At 51.8% G+C, this 25,386-nt stretch overlaps 9 protein-coding genes across 9 annotated transcripts, besides 1 other annotated feature; 6 read left to right on the plus strand and 3 right to left on the minus strand.

Annotated features, from left to right (window-relative positions):
• Nucleotides 1–25,386: part of a sequence feature (contig 1.46 1010..103482(-1)) that runs on past both edges of the window.
• On the plus strand, nt 497–1,802 carry ANIA_02668 (isopenicillin N synthase family dioxygenase; the record flags this gene model as incomplete). The annotated part of the gene is made up of 6 exons (XM_655180.1): nt 497–637; nt 682–834; nt 884–964; nt 1,010–1,411; nt 1,469–1,648; nt 1,698–1,802. 6 exons carry the CDS (start codon nt 497–499, stop codon nt 1,800–1,802), a joined length of 1,062 nt encoding a protein of 353 aa, XP_660272.1.
• On the plus strand, nt 2,454–4,931 carry ANIA_02667 (Zn(II)2Cys6 transcription factor; the record flags this gene model as incomplete). The annotated part of the gene is made up of 4 exons (XM_050612680.1): nt 2,454–2,519; nt 2,568–2,659; nt 2,741–4,626; nt 4,693–4,931. The coding sequence occupies 4 exons, from the start codon at nt 2,454–2,456 to the stop codon at nt 4,929–4,931; spliced, it is 2,283 nt and encodes a 760-aa protein (XP_050468573.1).
• ANIA_02666 (NAD(P)-dependent alcohol dehydrogenase) lies at nt 5,031–6,234 on the minus strand (the record flags this gene model as incomplete). The annotated part of the gene is made up of 3 exons (XM_655178.1): nt 5,031–5,984; nt 6,032–6,175; nt 6,211–6,234. 3 exons carry the CDS (start codon nt 6,232–6,234, stop codon nt 5,031–5,033), a joined length of 1,122 nt encoding a protein of 373 aa, XP_660270.1.
• Nucleotides 6,676–8,456, plus strand: ANIA_02665 (sugar porter family MFS transporter; the record flags this gene model as incomplete). Its single annotated transcript, XM_655177.2, has 4 exons — nt 6,676–6,898; nt 6,953–7,650; nt 7,698–7,938; nt 7,993–8,456. 4 exons carry the CDS (start codon nt 6,676–6,678, stop codon nt 8,454–8,456), a joined length of 1,626 nt encoding a protein of 541 aa, XP_660269.2.
• Nucleotides 9,455–11,362, minus strand: ANIA_02664 (putative beta-glucanase; the record flags this gene model as incomplete). The annotated part of the gene is made up of 9 exons (XM_655176.1): nt 9,455–9,711; nt 9,777–9,806; nt 9,868–9,982; nt 10,040–10,127; nt 10,175–10,439; nt 10,491–10,593; nt 10,662–10,918; nt 10,954–11,046; nt 11,104–11,362. 9 exons carry the CDS (start codon nt 11,360–11,362, stop codon nt 9,455–9,457), a joined length of 1,467 nt encoding a protein of 488 aa, XP_660268.1.
• ANIA_02663 (uncharacterized protein) lies at nt 12,305–13,837 on the minus strand (the record flags this gene model as incomplete). The annotated part of the gene is made up of 3 exons (XM_655175.1): nt 12,305–13,141; nt 13,192–13,280; nt 13,345–13,837. 3 exons carry the CDS (start codon nt 13,835–13,837, stop codon nt 12,305–12,307), a joined length of 1,419 nt encoding a protein of 472 aa, XP_660267.1.
• On the plus strand, nt 14,831–16,717 carry ANIA_02662 (uncharacterized protein; the record flags this gene model as incomplete). Its single annotated transcript, XM_655174.1, has 6 exons — nt 14,831–15,100; nt 15,152–15,416; nt 15,478–15,624; nt 15,683–16,291; nt 16,345–16,533; nt 16,587–16,717. The coding sequence occupies 6 exons, from the start codon at nt 14,831–14,833 to the stop codon at nt 16,715–16,717; spliced, it is 1,611 nt and encodes a 536-aa protein (XP_660266.1).
• ANIA_02661 (uncharacterized protein) lies at nt 17,251–22,290 on the plus strand (the record flags this gene model as incomplete). Its single annotated transcript, XM_655173.1, has 4 exons — nt 17,251–18,649; nt 18,751–19,274; nt 19,390–21,168; nt 21,376–22,290. 4 exons carry the CDS (start codon nt 17,251–17,253, stop codon nt 22,288–22,290), a joined length of 4,617 nt encoding a protein of 1,538 aa, XP_660265.1.
• On the plus strand, nt 22,976–24,493 carry ANIA_02660 (uncharacterized protein; the record flags this gene model as incomplete). The annotated part of the gene is made up of 1 exon (XM_655172.1): nt 22,976–24,493. One exon carries the CDS (start codon nt 22,976–22,978, stop codon nt 24,491–24,493), a length of 1,518 nt encoding a protein of 505 aa, XP_660264.1.

The raw sequence follows: 25,386 nt of genomic DNA on the forward strand, positions 1-25,386 counted from the left end.
GGCCTCTTTTATATTGCGAATCTCTATTTAAAGCAGGGTGCAAATATCAAAGCACAATGAACTCATCAGTTGTCGCTTACGGAGCCGTATGGGCAGCACCTGTGCAGCCCCTGGGCAGCAACCTTCTCACACCAACTTCAAGCAGACCGTCCTAATTCCTCTCCTTCTATTCGCTGTTAAAGGAAGTCATTGTTGAGGATAGAAACCGATACTGAAATTTACTAGTGACTTGATTCCTTTGATGTGACCATCGTGAGCCCATCATTATTGCTCCATCTGGTACTATCCCAAGCGATTTCATATCAACCTGGACTGCGATAAAGCTTTTCGGAAACCTTTCTAGCCAAGAAGATATGCGGGGGCGGTAAAATAGCTTTTTCACGCTGCTCGTCGGGAGTTGGAGTATACAACTGTAGAGTGCGGGGTCACGAGATCACGTCACTCAAAATCCTCCTCTCCTCGGCAAACCTCTCTCTTTGCAACCATCTCACTAAATATGGCTGATACATTCTCCTCCATTCCCATTATCGACTGGCGCCGTCTTCAAGACCCAAGTACAAAAGCAGCGGCCTTGGACGATCTGCGCGAGGCCATATTTGTAGTAGGATTCTTGTACCTCACAAACCATGGGTTGGAAGTAGGTGGCATCTCAATGCAGGCTGCACTGTCTAACCAAGATAGAACCTTATTTCAAAAGCACACGCCAAGCTTCCTGAGCTGTTTGATCTCCCGGCGGATGTCAAGGCCAAATGCGACATGATCAACTCCCCGTCATTCGTCGGCTACACGCGTCTGGGTGCGGAAACTACCGCGGCAAAGACTGATTGGAGAGAGGTACGTACTCTGAACCCTAACTTTCCAAATGAAGGGCTAATCGCAGCAGCAATACGATTTCGGGACCCCGGGAATGAAGACGTGGACCGAGGACAAGGACATCTGGTGGCGGTTGGAGGGGAACAGCCAGGTACGATCGGCTGAGAAAACCACAGATCGAGACGTATTTTGACAGTCCATCCAACGTCAGTATCCGGACGTTCCAGGTGTCAAAGAGCTCGTCGAAGAGTACATTGCGAGATCGGCAGAACTATCACAGCAGTTCATGAGATACGTTTCCGAATGTCTCTCGCTCCCACCCGACACTTTCGCTGCGTTCAAGGGCAATATGGACAGGCTGAAGTTTATTAAGTATCCCAGGTCGCCGCCAAACTCTCAAGGCGTCGGCCCCCACAAAGACTCGTCCGGGCTATTCACCTTCCTGTCGCAGGATGATACGGGTGGATTGCAAGTTCTGAATAAGAATGGCGAGTGGATCGACGCGCCACCGATCGAAGGGAGTCTTGTTGTCAATATTCAACAAGGCCTTGAAGCTATTACAGGAGGCATCTGTGCCGCTACGACACACCGAGTTATCGTATGTTCTTTGTCTGCGCTTGGTCTCTTCCGGGGCACACTACTGATATCGCGCCAGGCTCCGACGACGAAAACACGGTATAGTATCCCATTCTTTCTAGGAGTCCGAATGGATCTTACAACGGAGCAACTCCGGGAAAGTGCAGCGCACATTGTCGCCCGCATCCCAGTCTCGGACGACAGGAAGAAGCGCGCCGTCGATGTTCCCAGCGAGTTTCTTTCGCCTTTGTACTCATGTGTGAGTATTATTTCTATCGGATCTCGATAGCGCTGACTTGTTGGTATAGTTTGGCGAAGCATATCTGCGAAATAGAATCCTCAGTCACCCGGATGTCGGACAGAAGTGGTACCCTCACTTGTACGAAAAGTACACCAAGCAGGTACTCTCTTAGATGACCAATGAGTAAACACCTTAGTCTAGAAGCAAGCATAAGACACATCCCCTGGTGTATAGACAATGAGATCGAACGAGCGCAATAGTGTTAATATGTGGGATATATATAATCATTGTGCGGCTGTAATCTATACCAAGTCCTGAAGTATTTTCTATTCATATTTCCTCACTAGCGAACTGGGGAACAAGAACATCTAAAATAGCATCTTTAAAGAACCGCTGAAGGGTATACGAGAGGTACTTTAGCAGAAATCCCCAGCTTATTCTAGCATGCTTACTACAATTCTGGTGGGGCTACTTGCACGCGGAGACCGAGACCGCATCCACAAAACTCATATTGCATCTTACCCACCCAGGCCGTATAGATAAAGCGCCACGTTAGTGGGAGCTATCGGCCAGTCAGCTTTATGCGCTATATAACTTCCTGCGGCTCCTGGTCGAGGCAATCTTGTTGCAAGGATGATGGGTGGATGGTGGGCGAGTGGGTGGATGAAATCGTGGGGCATAGTGGATGCTGAGTCAGCAAGCTACACCACGTGATGGCTACCCCAGTTCCGAATCTGGAGAACTTTTAGTCCAGGTTCCGCCGGATCCTCGTGCTCGGTGTTCTCCCACAATCATGACTGATCAGGCAGGAGGCGTCAATTACATGCGCTCGCCGTTGCCGACGCGAGTGAGCAGTGCTTGCGAGAGATGTCGTCGCCACAAAACCAGAGTACGCACCATTGGCTCACTCCCGAAATACTTCTGACCTGGTCTCCAGTGCGATCCATTCCGGCCTTGCTCCCTCTGCGTGAGAGCCCAAGCGCATTGCAGGCCGCTTTCAATCACTCGTCCTCGCAGTACCACCCGGATGTGAGCGTCTTCGCTTCTATCATATTTTCTGAAGCTAACGCACACCAGCTCCAAGTCTGCCCCGAGGAGACAATCTGCAAGTTCTTTAGCAGTGTCCGCTAACTATGACCATGCAACCCCAGCACAACACACTGAGCGTGGCAGAGATGAGCATTACGCAGATGGTCGTGACCCGTCTGGGCGGATTGAGTATGGAGAAGCAGAGTCAACAATGGGGATTGCTCAGAAAATTGTGGGTTTAGATCGGCAGCTGATTGATGAGCATGCGACATCCGCCATCCCCGGCTACCAAGCGAGCACCAACGTCCCCAATCGCCGTACGCTAGCTATCGGCCAGAGGATTCCAATCTCATCAATATTGGGTCAGGCGTTGCCTGCGACAGAAACCATTTATTTGTTACTTGAGGACTACTTTGATGCGGTTCATTGGTTCTCCCTTGTAATTTACGAGCCGACCTTTCGCAGAAACCTCAACTCCATCGCTGATGGGCTTGCCTGTTCGTCACAAAAGTCATTTCTGTTACTGCTTGCAGTAGTGTTGGGTATGGGTGCGTGGTACCGATCCCAGAAGGAGCCCAGGGAATTGACGGACAACGACAACTGGCGCCGATTGAGCACTGAACTTATGAAGCTGGTCGAGTCACACCTTATCGAGTTGATGGATCAGCCCTCTGTAACCGCAGCGCAGGTCCTGATACTGTTCGGTTCATATTGCGTCTATCACGGCCGACCGAATCTGTCATTTTCCATACTTGGCGCAACGATCCGAATCTCGCAAGCTGTAGGGTTGCACCGGGAACCATCGCGCGGTACATTTGAGGACAACGAAGAAAGAAACCGAGTTTGGTGGACGATATACACATGGGATCGATTCGCATCGATCACGTACGGCCGCCCGTTAGGGATTAATGATAGAGACTGCAACATAAGCAGCCCAGCGGATACCTGGGAAAATCCGTATTTTGTGGCACCCCTGGCAGAACAAGGCCATACCATCTGCTATTCTGCCTACCAGCGAGAACTGAACCGTCTTTATCTGATGGCTTCTTCAGCTCTAGAGGTTATTTTCGGTTCGCGGACTTCGGGTTCATCCAAGGACCTAGCCGGAGATGCATACCATGCGCTGGTTAAAGAAGCAACCCAGAAACTACATAGATGGCGGAACGAGCTGCCTGACAACCTAGTCCTAAATCTCGAAGAGGATTTCCATCCTGACGGCACGCCGTCAGCTAGAGCGCATGCGCTACAATCTTTGTCGCTTCAGTTGACTTACGACAACATTCTCATCGTTCTCCACCGGCCTCTGCTAGCCCGACAAGTCGACCACCTTTCGACAGATCATTCAACGCCCGGTGGAAGAGGTGGAGTTGACCAAGATAACGGCCGTTTTAATAATATCTCGCAATCCCAAAAAGGCTCGCCGTTTGAAGCTCTGTCGCCAGGCTCATCCGTGGCAAGCTCGGTACACTGGTGGAACGCCGCTCTGAGAACGTCACGGGTAACCGAGCTGCCAGTTCTTGCTCAACTTGCGACCGATAGCCACTTAGTTGCCTTCCTCGCCATCAATTTATTCAATGCGGCCGTGGTATTGGCGGTCATGGCACTGAGCGATCCATTATCAGACACCGCTCAAGTAGTCAAACGTACCATTACGCGCATTTTACGATTGCAGGATCTCTTGGGAAGGCGCTCAGCCTTGTCAAAGCAGAGCACGACGATCTTAAAAAGGGTGGTCACGTTGCTCCTTCGTCGCGAATCGGAAGCCATCCTTGCCCCAATCGCAGAGAATACCCGAGACGATGTTCAGCAATCATATCAAGGATCTGGGCGTATGTCGGTGGAGGATACTCTGCGACTACCCCTTGACGTGACGTTGGAACCGACCAACACGCACATTGGACGCCAAGCCTGGCCGGATCTTGCTACTGTCATTCGCCTGAATGAAAGTTTAACATCGGTTCAAAACGGTAAACACCCTGTCATGCTTTTACATCCAATCTAGCTATGGAGACACTGATTTGGCATGTATTTAGTCGTACCTTCGGGAAATGATACTCTCCCATCTGATTGGTATGCCGGCAGAGACGGTCACCTTGGCGACACCGTGGCCCAACCCCCAGGACGGACTCATACCTGGCCGCCCTCTTGCGAGACCGAGTGGGAAATAGCCAATATTCAGAGCAATGATCAGTTTAGTCCGACCCAGGACAACAGCGGAGACCAAGGGCTGTATTGGCTCTGGGACATGTCCTGGAACGGGGCGGGTCTTTAAGTTAGAGGCCAAGCAATTTCTTGCACTACAGCCGGCTACTCGTTCTAGGCCACAAGCGGGCTGAAACTTTATTTTAGGCGAAAGCCCTATTAAACTGGTCTATGATAATGTGGCTCTGGCCACGTGCTCGTCTACCCCTGGTCCGTAAATGACGCTTTTGACTCCTGCGCGACTGGCGACATTATGGAAAGCCTCCTCCGCCTGGGAGAAAGAAAATTCGTGGGTGACGAGACCTTCAAGCCTGATGCGGTGGGAGCTCACAAGACCGATCGCGGTCTTATAATCTCCTGGGCCATATCGGAAACTGCCCTTGAAGACAATTTCTTTGTCGCAGATCTGGCCTACCGGCAGGGAAGGATTTGGGCGCCCCAAGCCCACCTGCACAAACGTTCCTCCAGGTGCTAATGCGTGAATGCCGCTGTTCATACAAGGTTCAGCACCGGTGGCATCGAGAACGATGTCTGCGCCTAGCCCCAATCCCGCGGTGCCCAAGATGGCAATAGCATTTTCTTCTGCGGACTCCGAGGTTGCCTGGTGTGTGTGAGTGGCGCCGTACTTCACGGCAGATTGGAGCCGACTCATTACCACGTCCACCACGACTACCGTCGATGCTCCAAAGGCACGCGCAACACCCGCACAGAGTAACCCGACCGGGCCTGCTCCAAATACAACCACTGACTTTTCCTGCATATCGCCAGCCAGTCGGCAACTATGTACAGCAACACTGAGAGGTTCTATCAAAGCCCCGTCCCGTAGCGATACATGTGACGGCAGCTTGTAGCAGCATTCTGCGGGTACTCTGTAATACGTCGCCAGAGTGCCGTTGTATGGCGGAGTTGCTGCGAAGCGCATTTCCCGGCAGAGGTTGTAGCGACCGGCGCGGCAAAAATGGCAAGTGTTGCAGGCGATACCTGGTTCGAGCACGACGCGATCGCCCACCGTCAATCCCGATTGGCTTCCACATTGCACTACAATGCCTGAAGACTCATGACCAAGGACAATGGGGTCCTCGACGACATATCGTCCGATCCGTCCATGTTGCCAGTAGTGTACCTGGCCAAGAATTAGCCAAGCTGAGAATCACGCAAGCAACAACTCACATCTGATCCACAGAGTCCAGTCGCTACCACGCGAACGAGCACATCGCGTTCTGCCTGTAGAGTTGGTATATCCCGTTTTTCATAGCCGAAGGAGCCTCCGGGATAGAGGACAAAGGCCTCATTTACAGCCTGATGACTTAGCAGCTGAAGAATGAAATCATCTTATCTGGCAAACGAACCTGGTCGTATAATGGGATAGTCATGTTGTGAGGATGTATGTTCGCAACACCGCATATAATCGTGAAATTGCCGGACGTTTATAGTTAGGGCTTTCGGTTCCGTGTGGGGAGTGTGCCGGCGGATTGCGTGCCTGCAAGACACCCGCCGGAACCGAGTGGGCACGGAACCGGAACAACATGGGCCATACAAGCACTTTCCGCCGTTCCGATTGGCCAGTCCTCCTATGGGCTTGACAGCCCACAATGGTAATTGGCGAACTTCGCTGGATGAAAACTTCAGGAGATCAGAGGGGCAGGAATTGTGGAGGATTTTGGGGAAAGTCTCGCACTCGTAGCAGTTGCCCGAACTTTGGAGAAGACCGGGGTTTCCCCGTGGGATACGGTTCCGGGGTAGAAATAGAGCCATGTTCCCGGCCCGATGAAGGAAAACAACGATCATCTTCATTTCCTCACTCGATTTACACAATGACCGACAGCAAGGTTTCATCACGGGACCAGGGACATGATGCTGTCATCCAACGGCGTTCGCGAGCTGTTGCCGAGCAACTTGCTGAACAAGAAAGTTGGTTGGAGAAGACCTTGAAGCCCAAGAAGGTTTCGGCGAGATATCCCTTCAAAGGGAAGCCATTGCTATACGCCACTTGTGCTTTCGGCAGCCTGGGGGATGCACTATTTGGTTACAATTCAGGTAAGTTGACTGCTTGGACGGATCTGTAGAGCTCAATGGTTCTGACCCGTGCAGGAATTATGTCCGGTCTGTTGGTCAACCCCGTGTTTGTAAGCCGGTTCTTCAAGGACTACGGTGGTGGGGACGGGACAACGTCTGCAGTCAATTCGTCCATCACCGGAATCTCCGTTGCGTGCTTACAAGCGTCGGCAGCTGTTGGTGCTCTGATTGCAGGTCGTCTAGGTGATATCGTGGGACGGAAGAAGTGCGTCCGTCTCGGCGGTTTCATCTACTTCTTCAGTGCATTCATCCAGATGTTTGCGCCTGGGTTCGCTACTTTTCTTGCCGGTCGAACAATTCAGGGCCTTGGTGTTGGGTTTCTTTCCATGACGGTGCCGATCATTCAGACGGAAATCGCGTCCCCGCATAGCCGAGGTCTGATGGTCGGTATCGAATATACGATTTTGATTGCAGGTTACATGCTCAGTTGCTGGGTTGATTATGGGTTCAATTTTATGCTGCCAAGTGAAATGTCATGGAAGGGTCCATTCATCGTGCAGATAGGACTTTCATTCATCCTGCTCGCGATGTCGTTTTTCCTTCCAGAGACACCACGTTGGTTGGCGAAGAATGGCTTTATGGAGGAGAGTCTACAGACTGTTGCTGATCTCCATGCCAATGGTGATACGCAGGCTGAGCACGTACAACAAGTTTTCACCGAAATTCAAGAAGCCGTCATCTACGAGACGAATCTCGGCAAATCTACTTGGACGGTAAGCCAACCCCACAATTGAGGGGTTGATGAAGCTGACTGAGGCAGGAAATGTTCACGCGCTATCGAAAACGGACGATCGTTGGCATCACTGTCCAGATGTTTGCCCAACTGAACGGAATCAATATCATCTCCTTCTATCTCCCGAGTACTCTCGCCTCGGCTGGGTTTGACAACAGGAAATCTCTTCTCTTTACTGCCGCCAATGCAATTCCCTACACAGCTGCCACCATTGCTACTTGGTGGCTAGCAGATAAATGGGGCCGAAAGCCTCTATTAATCTTAGGAGGTGAGTCCAGAGCCTTTTAAAGGTCACAAGCAGAAAATCTGACATTTTCATTAGGTCTTGGCATGGCAGTACTCCTCGGCATCGTCTGCGCCTTCACCGAAGCCTCGCTCCCCGTTCAAACCAAAGCTGATGGACAATACGCCTTCGTCATGCTCTACAATATCGTCTATGGCTTTACCTGGGGCCCCATGCCTTGGCTTCTGCCCGCCGAGATCTTCCCCCTCCGCGGACGCAGTAAAGGAATGGCGTTGGCGACTACGAGCAACTGGGTCTTCAACTTCATTATCGGCATGGTCTCGCCTGATGCGTTTTCCGGGATTCATGGGTACTTCTATCTTATTATCGCGGGATTCTGTCTGTTTTCGGCCGGACTGGTATATTTCTATTATGTGGAAACGGCGAACAGTAGCCTCGAAGAGATTGCGGCGCTATTTGGCGATAGAGCGTTTGAGGATGAGGCCGTTGTAGGAGGGCATATTGATGAGGTGAGGAAGGATGAGGGGAAGGAGGTTGTTTGATCGTGAAATTACTGGCGTGTGTAAGATGTGATGCAGTGTGATATCAAACTCTACGATGTACTCTGTATGTTCAATCTGCCAATTTTTAATGATCTGTGTCACTCTTGCTCAAAAACAGGCACAGGGAGCCTAAACTGGGCGTCTGAGATGCCCTCTTAGCACCAGATGATAGTTGGCGTACCTCTCGGCCGTTTATCGCTATACTTCTTCTCAGTAGATGGTCACGAATATACTAAACAGTGCTAGGATTAAGCTTATTCTTAGACTGAGAAGTGTAACACGGCCTTTTCGTGGATCTTGTGGACCTTAGGGTGGTCACTTGTATAGACAGTACTCGTCCCGCGTATATGCTTAAATCCGGCCTCTTTGACGTCCTCGCATGGCAATCAAAAGGCTTTAGAAGAACTCAAGCGGGAAGCGAGCGCTGTATTGGTGCCGCCGAACGCTGACACTCCCAAAATTAGCGCCCAGTGTCGCCCTGGATGTCAATTTCTAATCTAGGTCGTTGTAGGGCAGACGAACATTTGTCAACCTCCATAATCATACTATCGTGGCCCTACTAGTCCCTAGGAATCCTGTGGCGAATGTGTTCAGCGACGTTCCGGCCTTCCAGATGTGCTAGTAACATCGTCGGGTCGCTCTGGTCTTTCACTGTGACATATCTGCCAGGAATGCAGGCGGCTTGGTACCGTGGACGTATTATTTAAGGTGGTCTAACGGGATGGATGCTTCGGGACTCCCACATAGTCATTGTGGAATCATATCTTAGGCCATTCATTTTCCCAGGATCTGGTACTTGATTAAATTGGTAGATCCAACTAGTAAGGTGTCATGTAGTATATATTGGACCGTCGTTGTGACAATATAGGGCTTAGATGAAAGGATAAAAGCTATTATTCCCTTATTATAACGGCGCCAACTAAGTTGCTTGCTCGTTGCTTGAACTGCCATCTCTCCGACACTAGTTTACATGCCCAATACCTAGCGAAGGTTGGTGTTTACTCCTCCGGAGGATAAACAACAATACGGTCCAGATCCGCTCCTTTGTAGTCAAAACCGTTGTAAAGACCCCCAACAGTAATGGTATTGCGTTTCCCTTTCTTCAGCGTTAGCTGCAGTGGCGTCGACAGAATGATGCCCTTATGGGTGTCGCGTTGGTAGAGAGTCTGTACGTTCTCGGTGTCACCGTTTACAACCACGGAGGAGATGCGTCTGAGTTGCCAGCTTCCGCCGATGCGGTCAGGTGTGCCGCCAGCTGTTAGAGGTTAGCTAGAGAAGTTCAGAGGGTCATGTTAGATAGGATAGTAGGAAGGTACATACGTTGGTCGCCGAAGCCCATGTCGTCAGTATCTGAATGGAGAGAAAGACATTAGTAAGTAGGGCTGCATTCAGTGAATAAAAGGAGGCATACTCTGGTAGTAGAAAGAAACCCACTGCGGCTTGCCGGTGCCTTCGATACCTTCGAAAGTGATTGTGCTATCATTTCCGTAAATGCCAGTTGCTATGACCCCGTCGGTGCCAAAGTTCTGTGTTCAGAGTTAGGATGCCTCGATGGAAGGGTATCGTGAGGGCTCTAAACGTACAGCCTCCTGCAGATAGGCATCGCCGTTTGTTTTTGCTTTGCTGGCTGTGTATGTCTTTCCCTTGATGCTTCGCCATTCTCCGGTTTTCCTAAAAAATTAACAACTGTCTCCCTGGTTCATGACCGTAATACTCACACGTTCAGATCGTAGACGTCATGCCATTCTAACTCGAGGGTCTTCTTGCGCTCATCAATCTGGAGAGGGAGCCAGATGTACCGCGACTCCCAGAGGGAATTTGAATCCCATTGGTCGCCGAGGTAGAGGTATGTTGTTTGCTTCGTCCCGTCAATCCTGATGGTGAATCCGGACTGAGAGTTGAACGTGCGAGTGTTGAGCGGGGCCACAATGAATGGCTGTGACCATGGTCCGCTGAGCTCGTCGGCGCGGAAGGCAACGACGTCTGTAGGTGTCAGTTTCTTTCAGCTTTTCTCAGGATGGATATCATGCATACTGTTCGGGCGATAGCCAGTCTTGTGGCTCATCAAAGCCCAGTAGCTGTGGTCTGTCTGGATAATGGTTGGGGCTTCTAGGTCATATTTGGGGAAGCGGTAGACCTAGGACGGTGTCAGAAGAGTAAAAAAAAAAAAAAAAAAACTTCTGCGTAATCCGGAACGATTCGTACCACTTCCTCGAGGGCAGTAATATTTGTGTTGTATCGGGTGAGGTAAACATCTCGGCCGTCAACACTGTCACCGTTGGAGTAAAGAGCGTATGATCTGCCATCCGTGCGGTCGGTAAACAAACCAAAATCTTGACTCCAATTGCCCAACGGGGACGTCGCAGAAACAAATTCGTATGGACCTGCGACGGTGTCGGCAGCCGCTAGGCCTTGGAGGAGCCATCCATAGGTGGAGTTATCGGCGTGCCATAGCATCTGCTCTACTTAGCGCGCGTACCGGGACCCCCCGGGTGACCTACATGGTACTGCCCTGCTTCTTCGCTGTAGACGACCTTTGGGCGCTGAATGATATGCTCTGGGGAGATGTACGGGTGGCCTTCAATAGGTTCTAGTGACGAAAGAAGTCAGCATTGGAGAGGCTAAATCGGAGTGGCCATGCACCTACCGAGGGCCAATCCATGGTGTTCCCAAGTCGCAAGATCATCTGAGCTGTAAACCGAAACACCACCTCCCTCCTCCTGTCCTTCGGTCTTGTACTCGCCAAAGAGCCAGAATTTCGACGATTCCTTGTCGAAATACACGCAACCTGCATGGGCATTGACCAAGTTTCCCTCAGTGTCCTGCCAGCGCCCACCCGGCACAATATATTTCGCCTGAGCCGCGGAGGCCAGCAGAATAGCGGAGAGAGATTCGAGCAGCCGCATTTCGACAATCAGTCAAGACGATTGAGGCCCAGTGATTCAATTGCCCTGGCGTGAGCCTCCGGCAGGCCGTTTCGCCCGCACTTATACTGTGGGGAAGCAACCAGGGTCCTGGATCTCATGGTCGGGGTGAACTATCCCGAAAAGGCGGGGATAAATGAAGCTCTCCGCAATTTCTCCGAAATTGTTCTTGGGATGGCCTGGGCTCCTATGATGTTACTTTGTGTCGTTCTTGTCTGTCGATCGTTGCCTGATCTCGTGATTCCTTGGAATTTCTCCGTGGCTAAGCCCGGTGGTACCCAGGCCAGGGCATTGTGCATTTTCATTTGCAGAGTCGGTATATAATCCATACCTGCGGTCATCGTGAAGCTGCTAGACGAACTATTGATGATGGGAGTGAAGAGCGTGACGGCCTAGCGGTTGAACAGATGTTGAAGAAGTAGAAGAGGAGCCGTGTTGACCTGCTATCGCAGCCTCAGGCACAAAAGGCACGTGATCTTCCCCGCACCCCACAGTCTACAGTGTAGACTGACCTGCGAGCTTGTCCCCTCTGCCTTCTTGGCCTATGGTCCTCGTCCTCTATCCTAGCCTGACAAATGTTGATAATTCTTTGATCTACTCCAGGAATTTTCAAGTCCTTATTCATGCCTTTATCGCTTATTTATTAACTTGCCCTGTCTGTCTCCGCTGGACACCACTTACGGCCTCAATTTCAGATCGAAATTCTTGGTGAAAGCGACTAAATGGCAGAAGAACACATGGCTGTCAATAAATATTCTCTATCAGGTAAGGATACGTCGGATGCTAAGTGATACTATCTGAACGTTGGAGTTTAGAAGGTATTATCTGGTGAGAGAAGTCCCTCGGAACCATTCCTCATGATTGATGGCATGGAATCACTGCTCTCTCATCTTATTAGAGGCAAGTGAGTACTGGTCTAGACGTCTAAGCTTTCATTGACACGTGCTTCTCTTGCAAATGCAGATCTATGACGCGCACGTCTCGATCAGGCTGTCTCTTCTCCTCTCGCACCGTCAGGAATGTTATTCCCATCGTCCAGAAAGCCAATGCGATTGACACCGCTATCATCGCCCACATGCCTTTCGTGAACTTCGGCGCCATATCAGCCGAGTAGAAAAGGATACTCCACCAAGCGTTGACGGCGTTGCTGCCCATGTTCATGGAAGCAATCACCACTGATCGGAGCCGCTCGTCCTTGTAGCGCATCGCATCGTTACACCACGCAAAGAACGTGGCCTGACAGGCGTACACCGCGCCGGCCCAGTAGTACGCGCCCATTACTGTAGCCGTGGAGTCAAAGCAGGTAAGAATCATTGCCGAGGTGACGACTCCAGTGATGGCAATAAAGTACCCGACCAGGTACCTTTTGCCGCCCATGAAATCGGTCAACGTAGCCCAAAATAGGGTCGATACTATTCCCACCGCCGGGATGCCTGTTGGATAGTTGTTCAGTTGTGAGACGGTGTAAGAGTTTGTCGGGTGGGACTGTAGGTATAGAGCGAGCAGTGCATTCGTCGAGAATGACTCGGTCTCGCCGGCGATAATCCACAGTACTACAAAGGCCCACCAGTACCACTGGAGAAACACGCTCTTCAGGAAAGCCCAGTTCAGAGGTACCTTGACTGTTCCAGACTCAGGGATTCGTGCTATGGCGAGAGCTTTCTCCTCTGCAGTGAGATACCGTGCTTTCGTCGTGGTGGGCGTGTCGGGGAAAACAATGAAGCCGTATATGGCAATTGGGATGGTTATCAGGCCGTCAATCTACATCTATATTAGCTTCTTGCATGCATTGGCCGGGCGCCGGAGCTTACAATGAACAACCATCGCCATCCGGACAGCCCTTGCATTCCGTCCATAGATGAATGGATCCCCGTCTGAATGAACCCTCCAAACATTGTCCCTAGAGTCGGGGTCAAACTCAAACTCTTTCCCAAGCGGTACAGACGGAGTCGTTTGTCTCATACCTGCTAGGCCCGACGCGGTGAAGATGCCGCTGCGCTTCCCCAGCTCTTTCTCCGTATACCAGGAACCCAGGATGTAATGGGTGCCGACAAAGGTGCTAGACTCTGCCAGCCCCAGGAAAAACCGGATCGCCATTATACCTTGCGGATTGGAGACCGCTGCCGTGATCATAGTCAATCCGCCCCAGATGACCATAACGGCAGGGAAGAACAGTCGAGGACTGATGAAGGTCAGGGCGAGATTTGACGGGACCTGGCCTACGATATAACCGACGGTGAAGATGGTGTTGATCTGATTTAGCTGATTTCCTTGGAAATCGAGCTCCTCCCGCATCCCTGAGACGTAGGCATTATTCAGGTTGGTGCGATCAAGATAGTTCACGAAATAACAGAGACAGCAGAAGCTGAGGATCACTGCATCGAGCTTGCGCAGGAGCTTGGCCTCTCCAGGCACCGTTTCGTGGCCTCTGATGTAAGCGGCAATTTTGGAGAGCATCATGAATTTATTTTCTCTAAACAGAGATACCCAAAGCTTGGGGGTTGTCCTTATTCTTTATACGAGGGAGCCGTCCGGCTGTCCCTGTGACTGCTTATCGACGCCACTGTCTTGGCCCTATCCAAGAAGCTAGCTTATCAGGGCATTGGAGAAGATGCTCAGGAGGGAGCTTACCCCAACTTTTCTGGTATCAGGCTTTCCCATCCGAGGAAAAGGATCCCGTCATTAACCTCGGCGATGTTGGCCCATCATATGGCCCAACGGTATCGTTCCTGGTTTTGGCTTTGCCTAGTCTTCTGGTTAAATGGCACAACTCCCAGCGCGATAGAGACCCGGCTGCTAAGCTGACTGACCGTCCAAGTCCAGATCAGCCAGTACAACAATATCGGAAGGCTACAGTACACATACGAAGCAGAGTCATGCTAGCCTCCACACAATCAGCACAGAGCATTTTGTGGTCTCCGTCTAATGAAAGATCGTGACGGAATAGGCTCCCTAGGGTCATATCCTCCTTTTTCCGTCGAGACCCATGCGGTTGCTTCCCAGCTGGAACATGGCGTCGCTTGCAAGAATGATCCTGTCACCGGCACGTAGAAAATGGATTCTTACTCTCTTTTATAACTCCAAATGTAGCTTACCGAGTGCAGTCGACTACCAAGGACATGCTTACGCATGTACTGGCCACTGCGCTCTTTCCACGTGGAATCGAAGCTCTGGAGAGTGGATTGGTTGCATATCCCTTTGTCAATGAGTCAGTACGTCCACTTGGGGTCGTGCATTAGGGCGTACATGAACCTTCAACTCCAAGATCCTGATATTGGCTGATAACCTCGGTGCGGTGAGCCAATGATGTCAGTCTTCAAGAACCGCCTTATCCGGCTGCAGAACCCCGCATCCAGTCCCCAATGCATACAAAAGCCAGCTCGTTGTGCTTATCTGCTTGGTAATATCACCTAAACAAGGTTTTTTTACTGAGCAGTCAAGGTTGCCGCCATGTCGTGGGAATCGGTTGCCGCCAAAAAGCGCCAGGCCTTAAAGAACGCTATTCCTCCTGAATGGGTCATCCCCGCTGAGATCTTCCCACCAGAGGACCAGCTGGATGTGACCAACTTTCCTAAGGACTCCGGCTTCTTTACTGATCGCGAGCTGGAGATTACTTCGACGCCTGCGCAGGGAATCCTAGATCGTCTGGCTTCAGGGTCATGGACGGCGGAGGAGGTGACGAGGACATTCTGCAAGACTGCTGCTGTAGCCCAACAATTGGTGCGAAGTCTATGTTCATTTTCAGCTACCGTAGAGAGCTAACATCTGTAGACAAACTGCTTGTCAGAAATTCTCTTTGACAGAGCTATTGCCCAAGCGAAGGAGCTTGATGCCTACTACAGAGAAACCGGCAAGACAAAGGGTCCCTTCCATGGACTCCCCATTTCAATCAAGGACAATTTCAACCTGATAGGCGTTGATGCGACCGTGGGATTCACCTCTCTGGTAGACGATCCTGCCACGTACAATAGCACCCTGGTTGATCTGCTGCTCGGTGCTGGTGCAGTCCTATATTGCAAAACCAATGTTCCCACGGGTATGTATGCAGCAAAATCTGCCAAGAGTCGATGCTAAGCCGATGCTAATGAATCCTCTAGCGATGATGATCGCCGAGACAGTGAATAATGTCTTCGGCCGGACAGTCAATCCACGTAACCGCAAGCTCACATCCGGAGGCTCGTCTGGTGGAGAAAGTGCTCTGATTGCCTTCGGCGGCAGCCGAATCGGTGTTGGTACAGATATCGGTAAGCTTGAACTTGCTCGGACATGGACATCAGTACTGATTGGGGCCCACTACCATAGGCGGCTCCCTCCGCATCCCCGCTGCCTGCACAGGCATCTTCACTATCCGCCCTTCCTTTGGCCGCTTTCCTAATTTCCAGACCCGCTCCGGCCTCGCAGGCCAAGAGGCCGTCAACAGTGTCAACGGGCCAATGGCCAAGACACTCGAGGAGATCGTTCTCTGGGCTCGCACCGTCGTCGGCCAGCAGCCTTGGCTCACTGATCCAAAGTGCCTTCCCATCCCCTGGCGGGACGTTGAGGTAAAGAAGACATTGAAAATTGGTGTCTTGCACCACGATGGATTAGTGACGCCCACGCCTCCCGTTACCCGTGCCCTGAATGAGACAGTGCAGAAGCTAAAAGACGCCGGCCATAAGGTTGTGACGTGGGCACCGACGGAGCATAAGGACCTGCTCACTACGCTGGCCAAATTCTTCGTCGCTGATGGGGGCAAGAGCATTCGCAAGCTCTTGGAGCCAACAAGCGAACCATTCTGTCCGGAGATGAAGGCATACGAGGATGCGGCGGAACTCGGCGTCCATGAGATGTGGCAGCTTCATTTAAAGCGAAACGCACTCTGCAAATCGTATCTTGACCGGTGGAATGCGAGCGGTATTGATGCTGTTTTATGTACGTGCCATGACCCCCGTCGCTGATGAGCTTGTGACTGACAGTTTCCTAAGGCCCAGTAACACCTTATAGTACCGTCGAGCACGGAAAGTTCGCCTATGTTGGTTACACCGGCGTCTTCAATGTGCTCGACTACCCGGGCGTCTCGTTCCCATGCGGTGTCAAAGCAGATAAGGACATCGACAAGTCTTACGTCAATCACCAACCGTTGACCGACATTGACGCCCAGATCCAGAACGATTGTAAGTGCCCGTTGGGTTTCTAGAGTGTGAATATGTACTAACTGCAGCACTAGACTCCGCCGAATCAGTCCACGGTATGCCGGTGAGCTTGCAGCTCGTTGGGCGTAGACTCGAGGATGAGAGGGTCTTGGCCATAACAGATGCCATTCTCAGGGCTATTGCGTCTTCGAATGGGGCGAAGTAGGGGGGTTACTGGGTAACATAGTGCATATTTGTATATAGACTAGAATCAATCATTATTGCATGGCTACGCGTATAAGTATTTGCGGGCAAAACCAGTATATCACATATAACTGCTGAACTGAGCGTAGAGTGCTTTCAGATATATATTGTCGGACACATCTCCTAATCACTACATTGTCATTGAGATTTGGCGAGACTTCGACTCTTGCACTTCTAGAAAAGAAGAATCAACCAATATGCACCTAATTCGCTTCTGGAAGTGTGCATATTAAAGCTTAGCGGTTCCTTTCGTTACCGCCGCCAAAACGGGCGTTGAAGTTGCCTCGGGATCGGACTCGGAGATGCGCCGAGAGCGAAACGCAATCACGTGAGAGAGCACACTCACGTGACTAGATTAAGTAATTCCCAATTCGATCCAAACACGCTCTCCCGGAATGGCAGGCATCACAGCGACACGACGAGGGGAAAACAGCACCCCTACTGCTCTAATAACTGATCTCTTACACTTGGCTCATTGCTCATCCCCTCCACCCCATGGAGGTGGATATCTCCCCCCCAGGCGGAACCCGTCCGGCGACTCCGCTCCTGGGTGAAAACTCTGACCCCCCCTCAGGACCTACCACCCCGACCCCCCTACCCCGGAACTCCCTGAAGAGAAGGGCCTTATTCTCCCCGCAGAAGACTCCCACTGCAGCTCCAGTCCCTGTATCCCATACGCCGCAAGCCCCGTCGATCTGCGAACAGGTCGGCATGGTAGCAGACGACCAGCTAGCCCTTCTTCATGATTGGAAACTAGCCATGACCTCCCTTGCCAAAGCTCTAGATCTAACTGTCTCCTCCCTACAGGGCCGCCCAAGAGACCTGGCCCGGGAGCTTGCAGCCAGATTCGTCACCCTTGCAAAGCAGGACTCCCCTCAGCAGATTTCTCAGATGCCTGTGGTTGCACCCCCACAGCCACCCAGACAGATGGAACAGCCAAACCATCCTCCCACTCCTGAAGCTTCCAAAAGCCCCCTGAACAGGCAAACCTCGCAGCCTACAACCTGGGCATCCCTAACAGCTCCAAGAACTGGCCAGGGGAACTGGCAAACTATTGCCCCTGAACACCATATGCAAGCCAAGCAAACAGCACAACGAAGGCTGAAGCAGTCAAACAAGACTGACCACCGCATCTTCCTCCGGCTCCCGGCCTCCTCCAGCCTCCGAGCTATTGGACCACATGGCATCCGGGTCACCCTTGCTGGGAAGGTTCCGGACGGGATCACACAGGTACAAGTAATATCAACCGGGTATGCAATCACTACAACAGAACAGGGCAAGGCTTTCCTACTATCAGAGAAGGCTGCAAGCCTAGCTGGGGATGGGTACTTTGAAATTCCAACAGAGTACCACCAGGTTATTGTCTCCCGGATCCCAAAACAACTCTGGTCCCTAGATGGATGGATAGATACAACAATTGCAGACATTAGCATGGAAGCAGAGCGCATTACTGGCATTAAGCCTCTCATGGCCAAGCTCTCAAAACACCCAGTAGAGAGGGACTCTATCACAGCAGTCATAGCCTTTCCAAAAAAGCTACAACACCCCCTGCAACTCTTTGGCTTGTCTGGCCTATCAAGGCCCACTCGCCCCAAGCAAAGGCCTTTGCAATGCACCCGATGCTACCGCTTCCACGATACAAGGGCCTGCCGCTCTAGTGACCGATGCATCTCCTGCGGATCCTCAAAACAAGATCATAACTGCCATGTACAGTGTATCAACTGCTGCGGCCCACATGCAGCAGACTTCCCAAAATGCCCAGCCAGACCCCATGTCCAGAGGAACATTATTACCCGCCTCTCGAAGGATGCTCTAGCTGCTATCCGCAAGGCTGGCCGGCTTGCCTTCCAACAGGAACAGAAGAAAGCTGAAAGTTCTAAACAACAAGCAGACAGTACCCAAACTACAAGCCAGCCTACAAGACAGCTCACCCAGGAGCTCTTAAACCAAACCCTGCCCTCCCCTGAACTATGAAAATTCTACAAGCCAATGTAGGAAGGGGGGGCGCTGCACATGACCTGCTACTCTCCTTTGAAGCAGATATCATCCTTGTCCAAGAACCTTGGACAAATACAGCAAAACACCTAACCAAGACCCACCCACGATATCAGCTGTTCAGTCCCCCAACCCGATGGACTGCCAGGCCCAGAACTCTAACATATGTACGAAGGGATCTCCCAGCCCATTCCCTCCCGGAACCTATCTCTCCGGATATCACCACAATCTACACGGCAGGCCTTACTATTATCAATGTTTATCGGCCCCCTAATGACCCAGTTGCCCCTGCTGGTGCTGGCTCAACACCCTCTACACTTTCCACACTCCTAGGATATACCCCACCAGAGATCACCATCCTAGCAGGAGACTTCAATACCCGGCACCCATTCTGGCAGCCAGATACTGAGTCTCATGCTGTCACACCTGGCGCAACAGGACTATTAGACTGGCTTGATGCCCACGAGCTGGAACTTCGCCTCGAGCCAGGCACCCCTACCCGTGGACCAAATACCCTAGACCTAGTCTTCTCTAACATACCACTAAGGGCCCTAGTGGAAGACCATCTAAAGACTCCAAGCGACCATGCAACAATTGGAATAATACTGGAGCAAGACGAGCACTTCTCCTATTCACAAGCTTGGCTCTACCAACTGGGAGAAAGCCAGAACCCTGGCAAGCCCGCCTGACCCAACCCTACCAATTAACCTACTAGCCGAGCAACTGGTCCAGATATCCCAGCTAGCAATTCAAGGCGCATCAAGATACAATACTCGCAGACTCCCCAGGACCCCATGGTGGACTCCAGAACTAACAGACATACTACACCAAACAAGATATCAACAAAACCCCGACTATAAACAACTCCGGAAGGCCATCGTACGGGCAAAGGCTGAATACTGGAAGCAGCAGATCGAACAAGCCACAGCACCTACAGACGCATTCAAACTTGCTAAATGGATTAGACATCCAGACCAGCTTGCTGCCCCTCCCCTGAATGTACAAGGGGCTCAGGTCTCTACCCCGCAGGGCAAAGCAAATGCCTTCCTCAGTCACCTCCTAGAGAAGGGGGCCCTGCTTCCAAATCAAACAGAAGAGGGACCCCCAAACAAGCCCCTGGGCCCAGTACACCTGCCAACAAAAGAACACTGCTGGGCCGCTCTCTGTGCCCCACCCCCGTCTGCCCCCGGGGAGGACGGACTTGCCACCACTGCTTGGAGGGAGCTTTGGCCTGTCCTAGGAGACACAATCACACAACTATACTACAGGTGTATAGAGGAAGGCTGCTTTCCACTAAGCCTGAAGTCAGCAAAGATAATAATGTTACCAAAACCAGGAAAGAGGGACTATACCCAACTCAACACTTGGCGGCCAATTAGCCTCCTCTCTACCCTAGGAAAAGGCCTCGAGCGCCTTCTAGCACAGCAGATGGCTGTAAGAGCAATTCAGGCAGACCTGCTAGCCCCCTGCCACTTTGGGGCCTTGCCAGGACGGTCTGCCATTGACCTGGTCCAGGTCCTTGTACACAGGGTAGAGGAGGCCTTTCAACAGGGAAAGGATGCTTCATTACTCCTACTAGACGTGAAAGGGGCATTTGATGCTGTCATACACCAACGGCTCCTTTCTCACCTACGCCTGCAAGGATGGCATAAAGGCTTACTCCAGCTACTTGAGGACTGGCTTACTGGCCGTTCTGTATCTGTTCATATCAAAGAAAGCACCGCTACAGCACCAATCAAAGGTGGACTCCCCCAGGGATCCCCCCTATCCCCAATACTCTTCCTACTATATGCAGCAAGAATAGTCTCTACCCTAGAGAGCTCCTTCTGCTATGCAGATGACATGGGTATATTACTAACTGGGAATACCCTGGAAGAGAGCTCACAACAACTGGTAGAGGCCTACAAGCAAATTACTGTCCTAGGGACAGAGACAGGCCTCCCTTTCTCAATAGAGAAAACAGAGATACAACACTTCTCTAAAAAGCAGCAGCAGCATTTCCCTATAGTCACTCTACCTGGTATAGGGGAGATTACACCATCCCTATATACACGTTGGTTAGGAGTTCTTCTGGATACAAAGCTTACTTTTAAAGCCCACATTAACTGGGTCTTTAGCCGCGGGAAACAACTCGCCCAGCACCTAAAGAGACTTAGCAATACCCAGCGTGGCTGTCCAGTGGCCTCCATGCGCGCAGCAGTTATACAGTGTGTTCTCCCAACAGCTCTGTACGGGGCAGAAGTCTTCTATACAGGAAAAAGACAACAATGGGTTGTTAACTCCCTGCTCTCTCTCTTTCGTACAGCAGCCCTGGCTATTATCCCAGCCTACAAGACCACCCCTACTGCAGCTCTGCTCCGCGAAGCAGACCTACCAGACCCAGAGGCTCTATTCAACAGCATCCTCCGAAGGGCAGCAGTGAGATACATGAGCCTTGATATTAAACACCCAATTGCCCAACCATAGCTGCAGAGGCCACCACAAGCAGGCCCAAGACCAGGCTTAAAAGGATCCTCCAGCTCCTCCTTAGCCCCCTGCCAGAGCGCACCATAATAGGGCTGCCTCTCCCTCCCCTACGCATGCTTCCAACAGACAACAATAGACTATAGCCCCGCCCCATTACAGATATCAGTATACTCAGACGGCTCGCGAACTGGCCAAGGGGCAGGATATGGCTATGCAATCTACTTTGGCCCTATCCTGGTGACCAAGGGACATGGCCCCGCGGGCCCCAGGACAGAGGTCTATGATGCAGAAATCATGGGCGCTGTAGAAGGCCTACGCGCAGCCCTGGGACAACCATGTGTGGGTTACTCTACCCAGCTAGTTATCCTCCTAGACAACCTAGCAGCAGCCTCCCTGCTAGCAAGCTATAGGCCAACTCCGCATAGGCATGGACTGTCAGAGTCCTTCGGCCAGCTTGCTACCCAGTGGTTGGAAGCTCCCTCAATCCTAACCAGGCCACGGAAGCCCCTTCAAGTCCGCTGGATCCCAGGCCATTCTGGGATTGCTGGGAACGAGCTGGCAGACAAGCTTGCAAAGCTTGGGTCCTCTATATACAGCCCTAACATCCCCCCATCCCCTGCATACCTACGACGGGAGGCAAAACAGTGGCTTCGTACAGAGGCATATACAGCATATGCTAGTAAGGCACCCCAAGCCTACAAGACCCTGGATATCAGACCCCATACAAAGGAAAGCCGCACCCGCGAGCACAAGCTTCCCCGTTGGGTACTTGGCCGACTCGTCGCCGCCCGTACAGGCCACGGAGACTTTACGGCATACCACCAGCGCTTCAACCACTCAGACTACCTGGAGAGCTGCTCTTGTGGCAAGACCAAGACCCCAGTACACTTCTTCTTCTGCCCATACACCAGAAAGCGCTGGAAAGATAGATGGAGATGCATAAGGGACGGCCCGTCAAAAACAATAGACTGGCTCTTAAGTACAGCTGCCGGGGCTGAAGAATTCAGCCGCATCGTGCAAGAATCATCCTTCTTCAAGGATATATGCCCGAACTGGGCCCGCCGGAGCGCTTGATAGTGCGACAGTCCACACATCTACCTGGATAAAGGGTACGGCCCCTCCCCCCAATCTATAGGTAGTCAAAACGGGCATCTGCCCTCGAAGACCAGGCCAGGGTAGCGCCGGATGCTTCTTCCGCTCATTTCCAACATATATTGTCCATAGTTGCTGCTTCAAACCTGTATCTAGCTAGTTTTAGGGAGTTCTGTTTAGACAGCACGTCCAGATGCCCCCTGGGAGGCCGCAGATCACGTGGGCCCCGTGATCCGCCGAGTGACGTTAAATAATAAAACCAAACCAAACCAACGCTCTCCCGGAACCGATCTGACTGACTCCCGAACTTGAACTCACCACCGAAGTTGAACCGAACAAACAATCACGCCAGCCCCAGTTCTGGCCATGGGCGATAGAAATCGCCATTATGGCTGATAAGATGATGTTAACCTGAAACTGGTCGGGAATCGGTCGTGTCAAACTGAGATGACGGCGATCCGCATTCGATACGGACGACGGGCCGAGTGCCTCGCCCGTTCTGGGCAATCCGTCGTCTATCTTCACCCTTTGATCGGGACAGTGGCCGGCTGATCCTCCCTTGCAGAACGTCGACTGACTTGGTACCGAGACATTGCCATGCCTATATCTCCCCTCCATCCCGAGGCGTTTTCAGCTTGTTTGGCACCAGTCGCGCGATCGAGGCATCATGGGTTCGCTTGACACTCCAACTGGCGACTATGCTTGGACCGAGGTCAGCCCAGCTCGATGGGAGCGTGATATCGATGAAGTCGAGCAGTTCTACACCTCGCTCGCGAAGACCTACGAAGGGTGTGGCCGTTGCTGCTTTGCGATAACGGGATACATATCCTTCTCGGTACAGGCGACTGATATCGCGGTGGAAAATGCTCTGCGGAAGGCCTGGCTGCGGTTGCGGTATGAGAACCCGACGATCGCATCTCGTGTTGAGTACAGCGAGCAGCAGCAGAAGTGCAGAAAAGTCTATGAGGCGATCTCGAGCCCGGAGGTACAAAATATGTGGCTGCAGGAGACGTTTCGCGTTATCCGTACTAAGTCGTCCGGCTTGCAGTGGTGCAACTCGGACCCTCCGGTTCCAGTACTTCCGACTCTGTTCCTGATAAAGCGTCCTGGCCGGCATAGGGGTGTGATGACCGCAGACGTGGTGCTTCGCTGTCGTCACGATATTGTCGACGGGGTCGGGACTTTAATGCTCCTAAATACTCTCTTCGCCCATGCGGCCCAAGCCCTTCATGAAGGCGATGATTACACCGTTCCAAACTTTGATAATGAGTGGACACGGTTGAGTCCGCCGTTGCGTGTCGCTGCGGACATTTCGCCGACGCTCAGCAAACAACAGGAGGCCCGGCTTACGAGGACAGTCGCTTGGAATGCCGCCCTGAAAAGGGATGTCGAGATTGCCGGTTTTCCACATCGAAAGTACGCGACTAGACCAGGGAAACACCAACGAGTGGCTATCACACTGTCCACAGAGTCAACGCATCGTTTACTCAAAGCATGCAGATCCCTGGGCTTGACTTTGACGCATGCGTATCACACTGCCATCGGCATCGTCCTTCGGGACCTCCAGAAACGACAATCACGGCCGCGGACGGTGCGGTATGTCAATTACAGCCTTCTTGATGAACGGCCACAGTGCAAAGACCCGTACAACACGCCTGCTCACGCAGCCTCCGTTTACCATTCTGTATCCGGCGAGTGCCTGGCAGTTGATTTGACTGTCCCAGCTGCTTCCATCGGCGCACCTGAACAGCTTTTCGACCACAGCATACCGAGACGACAAGAGTACATGAGAATTGCTAGCGCCGTCCGTCGCTTTGACCTGCAAAATCGCAACGACAAGCAGCGTATTCAAATGGTGCCCTCGCACTGGGCAATGATCACACCTCCCTATCCAGCGGATAATGCAACACCGTCTGTCCCAGTGCCTTACAACAAGCCGTCAGTATCACTTTCAGACTTGGGGGCGATCGACAACACGGTATCACCGACGCATGGCGCATTCACCTTGGACAATCCATGGGTAACCAGGGAGCATTTGGTGACTGGGCTGGCTGTTTTCCTGGGAACCTGGAACGGACGACTTACCTTGAGCGCGACTTACAACGATGCGTGGCATACCAGAAACGAGGCTCTGGCATTCCTTGATCGGTGCAACGTTGTCACCATCCAGGCTCTCGGTGCATGATTGGCGAGAACCGGCGGCTCCTCAGTCACCAAGGTGACACTTTTTTAGAGCGGACATGGCCGGCTGTGGTTTAGATTGGGTATCGGTAATTTCATAGTTATAGACTGCATTGAACGGATTTCGATACTATCCTACCTCTTGATCCACCCGCCGCCATTGTTGCATCCCGCGTGTGGTCTTGGAGTTCTTCCTTTCATTACCCTTGGCGCAATTATATGCCGGCTGATTTCTTACTTTAGCATGCGGCGTTATGAGGACATTGTCTAGCCTTAATTCCGAGTGTCCCTGACTAGGAGCTCTACAGCGAAACATGCCAATGACCCTCGCTTCTATTCCTATATTAAGGGAAATATTGTGCATTGCCGCAAGTTTACCCATTTCAGTGCCGCGCTTTGCTCTGGAGAAGTAAATGCATTCTGAATATAATGGTAAAAGTACGTAAAGCAAAATATCTACCAGAAACTGTTGTGAGGCGGGATCAACCTTGTTTTTTGCCAAAGCCAACCCTTTATACTGGACCCCCTCTGTGGGAGAGACTGCTCGATTTTGTATGTCTTCATGGATATCTCATCATGACAACTTTCCTGTCATAATCAAAGTGAGTGGGCGCAGTGCTTGGTTTTGCAGACTTTTATCAAGACGTCCTTCGCTTGACCGGCTGTATTCTGCCTAGCCTCCTGCAGAGGCTCTATGGGATATATCTCAACATATGCGGAACGAAGACCAAATCATGTCTAGTCTCTATACCAATTTGTGACCTGAGCAGGACTGAGACGGGAGTAGCTGGTGCTTTCTTGTCTGGCGACTGCTTCTTCCTTCCATGTCGACCCTCCATCTCTCTGCCACCCACACCCTGTCCGTCATCCCACTCCGTCTTTTCTACCCCCGGTCGT

Source organism: Aspergillus nidulans, chromosome VI (assembly GCF_000011425.1).
Source record: "Aspergillus nidulans FGSC A4 chromosome VI".
Taxonomy (NCBI): Eukaryota; Fungi; Ascomycota; class Eurotiomycetes; order Eurotiales; family Aspergillaceae; genus Aspergillus; species Aspergillus nidulans.